Source organism: Echinops telfairi, unplaced genomic scaffold (assembly GCF_000313985.2).
Source record: "Echinops telfairi isolate 266 unplaced genomic scaffold, ASM31398v2 ScPeMD7_4225;HRSCAF=4972, whole genome shotgun sequence".
NCBI lineage: Eukaryota > Metazoa > Chordata > Mammalia > Afrosoricida > Tenrecidae > Echinops > Echinops telfairi.
In genome coordinates this window covers 24,484,043-24,487,910 of record NW_022108124.1, presented here as the reverse complement: position 1 = coordinate 24,487,910, position 3,868 = coordinate 24,484,043, and the positions used below count along the sequence as shown (strand labels likewise).

Sequence of the window (3,868 nt, the reverse complement as noted above, 5' to 3'; positions counted from 1 at the left end):
AGCCCGTCTGCCTGGTGATCCAAGGATTGTCAATCACGAAACCCATGATCAGTGGAGCAGAATATATTAGAGCTTAAAGTCTGAGCACTTGGTTTTCAGAAGGCTATGGATAACAGTGAAAACCCCAAATCTATTTGCCGAGACCCACAGGAAATAAACTTTCATTGAATACCCTCAGACCATTGACCAGGGATGGGAAAAGCTCTGAGCACAAAGTACATAAAAAAGTGAATTATTGCAGATACAGTTAGTTTAAATTTAACATTGTATCAGGTTTTCCCTTTTAACACATTCTTAAATTGTCCTCTTTAAATTACTTTCTGGATTGAAAAATAAATGCAACCAATGTCATTGAATAGGCTGTATAGAAATTGTTAAATTAAAACCTAATCAGCTGTGTAAACCTTAATTGAAAATACAATAAAAGTTTATTTTTAAAATGTGGTATGAAGATATCATAACCGAGCTCCCTGAAAGTTGAAGCACTTAATGATGAATATAAAAAAAATACAGCTTTCAATATGGATTGCAAATCAATGTAAAGAAAACAAAAATACAGCTGGACAAATAGACAACATCATAATAAACAGAGAAAGGGTTTAAGTTGTCAAGGATTTCATTTACTTGAATCCACAATCACTGTTCTTGAAAGCAGCAGTCAAGAAGTCAAATAAGGATGTATTGCGTTAAGGACTAAGTAGCACCTGCCCCAAGTCATGGCAAAAGCTGGGAACTGTATAAGGAAGACAGTAGAATGAATGTGTTTGGATTATTGTGTTAGTGAATAGTGATGGTACCATGGGCTACCAGAAGAACAAATATGTCTATCTCGGAAGAACTACAGGACAGTCAGACTGCATCTCATTGACATTGGGTATTTTATCAGGAGAGAACAGTCCCTGTAAAAGGTCCTAATGCTGGATATCATGGAGGGTCCTTGAAAAAAATGGAAGAACTTCACTGAGGTTGACTGACCCAGAGCTGCAACACTGAGTTCTGATATAACTCTAGTGAAGCACAAGGCTCGGCGGTGTATCCTTCTGTTGCGCACAGGGTAGCTGTGGGTCAGGGCCTTCTGGATTGAACCTAACAATTGTTCCATATCATAACCAACACTTCAATTTGCCAGTTTTTTTTTCATTTTAACCAGTCAGAAAAGACAGTATTTTTAGAAGCAGGTAAAAATATATCTTTGGAACCTCTATTATTTGTCTTTTTCCCATGAGGGTTGTATTCTCTCAGCATACTTATTCGATCTGCGTGCGGAGCAAATCATCAGGATTTGCTGGATTATATAAAGAAGAATGTGGCATCCGGATGGAACAACCTTCTTTTTGAAAGTGAGGAAGACCTGAAGCACTTGCTATTGAAGATCAAGGATTGCAGCCCTTGGTATGGATCACAACTACTGTAAAAAAAAAAAAAATCTTCACAACTGGACCAATAGGTCACATCAAGATAAATGGGGAAAAGATTGAAGCTGTCAAGGCTTCATCTTGCTAAATGCACAATCAATGTTCACGTAATCAGCAGTCAAGAGAGCAAATGGCACATTGCATTGGGTAAATTGGCCCCAGAAGACCTCCTTAAAGTGTTGAGAAACAAGGATTTTACTGTGGGGACTAAGGTACCCTGACCCAAGCCATGGTATTTTCAACTGCCTCACAGGCATGTGAAAGTTGGCCATTGAATATGAAAGACCAAAGAAGAATGGATTCATTTGAATTGTGGTGCTGGAGAAGAATATTAAAAGTACACAAATTGCCACAAAATAAACAAAAAACAAGCACATCTGCCTTGGAAGAATTCAGCGGTGGCGAGACTTCACTTCATGTACTTGGGACGTGTTGCCAGGAGAGACGAGTCCCTGGAGAAGGACATGCTTGATCAAGCAGTGAAGCAATGACAAGAGGAGGCCCTCAGCAAGGCGGACGGACACCATGGCTGCAACAGTGGGCTCAAACACAGCACTGGTTGTGAAGATGGCGCAGCACCGGACATGGAATTGCCATGAGTCACAACTGACTTGATGACAGCAACCACAACAGTTTTTGTGGAGTAATTCCATGGCTTTTCACCACTTTTACTCAGCTACCAACTGAATCTAACTTACACATGTGATGACAGACCAGTCAGCAAGCCCCTTCAGTGCACACACGTGTTTTAAAATATACCTAGTTGCCCACATCTGTGTCACCAGAGATTTCACATAACATCTGGCATGCAGAGTATTATGAAGAAAACCTGTGTGGTAGTCATTGGTGCTATTTACAAACAATTTATGATGCCCTCCCTTTCCAGGAACATTCTATGATTACATTTTCCCCTAGTAATTTTAAGTTAATTGTATCCATATGACTTACTTTGGACACTGAATTTGCTACCAATGTATTCCATCTGGGCAAAACTCATAAAACCAGTTTATGGCTTGTCATTGTCTACTTTGTCCTGCCTTGACACATACGGAAGCAAGAATCAAGATAGAATCTTTGTCAGCATGGAGTCCTGGGGTGACCATTGTAAGCAGAGGCATCCTGATAATCTGCATTGGACATATAGAATAAACTAAGTAAAACAAAACTCACTACCATTGAGTTAATTCCAAGTTGTCTCTATAGGACAGAACAAAACTATCCTTGTGAGTTTCTGAGACTTTAATTTTTTGCAGGAGTAGAAAGCCTCATCTTTCTATCATGGAGTAGCTAGTGATTTTAAACTGTAACCCACTGATCCACCAGGGTTCCGTTCTTATAAGCACTACGATTTTGGAATTGTTTCTATTTCAACACAGCCTAGCCTACACTAACTGGCAGGGTGGCCTTGTAAATTCTCACATACTTTAATTCTAAATAGCAGCTTTCCTATTTTTTTAAAGATAGCACTTTCTTTATTTTGCTGTTGTTTACACTACCCAGCAAAATATACCAATTTAATAATTCTTACATGTAGCATTTTGTGACATTGATTACATTGTTTGAGCTGTGTAACAATTCTCATTCTCTTTCTTAGTTGTCCTCACCACATAACCAAATTCACGAAACCCTAAAGTTTCTAGCTAATCTTCAGAATTGCTGTTGTTAATTTGATCCCAAATAGATAGTTCTTAAAAGAGCACAAAGCGACTGGGTAGGTAGGCTGGAGAGAGTTTCCTCTCAGAGGTGGAATCGCCAGAACGTGCTGTCTGGTGATAAGCAAGATGCTCAGGTTTCTGGTTTGGGTTGGAAGATGGTGCCGTTCATTGTAATTGGAAATACAAGAAGAAAGGATAACTTAACCAACAGGTGGTGAGTGTTACCCAGGAGGTTGCTGGATGCCCAACAGGTTATCCACAGACCAGCATGGCTGCCACTGCCGTTGTTAGTCCCAGTGACTACCTGCTGCCCGCTGCCCCCACCACCCAGGACTCCCAGCCTTCTCCTCTAGCCCTGCTAGCGGCAACATGTAGCAAAATTGGCCCCTCAGCTGTTGAAGCTGCTGTGACCCCGGCCACTCCGCCCCAGCCCACACCTCGGAAACTTGTCCCTATCAAACCTGCCCCTTTCCCACTCAGTCTTGGCAAGAATAGCTTTGGAATCTTGTCTTCCAAAGGAAACATACTTCAGATTCAGGGGTCCCAGCTGAGCATGTCCTATCCCGGAGAGCAGCTGGTGTTAGTGATCCAGAACCCCGGCAAGCTCAACAAGGGGAGCCAGTCCAATGCCAGCATCCAGTACCAGGTCGTCCCCCAGATCCAGGCGAGCAGTTTCCCGACCACACAAGTGCAGCCCAGTCTCACCAACCAGATCCAGATCACCCCCTCCCCGTCCAGCCACAAGCCCGTCCCCATCAAGCCAGCCCCGCTCCAGAAGTCCAGCACAGCCACCACCCC

General features: G+C 42.2%; 1 protein-coding gene across 1 annotated transcript; it reads left to right on the top strand.

Moving 5' to 3' along the window:
- Positions 1-3,338: 3,338 nt before the first annotated feature.
- LOC101650872 (transcription factor Sp2-like) lies at positions 3,339-3,866 on the top strand (the record flags this gene model as incomplete). The annotated part of the gene is made up of 1 exon (XM_045295014.1): positions 3,339-3,866. A coding segment is annotated over exon 1 (528 nt), but the record flags the coding sequence as incomplete, so codon positions are not given.
- Between the last annotated feature and the right edge of the window lie 2 nt (positions 3,867-3,868).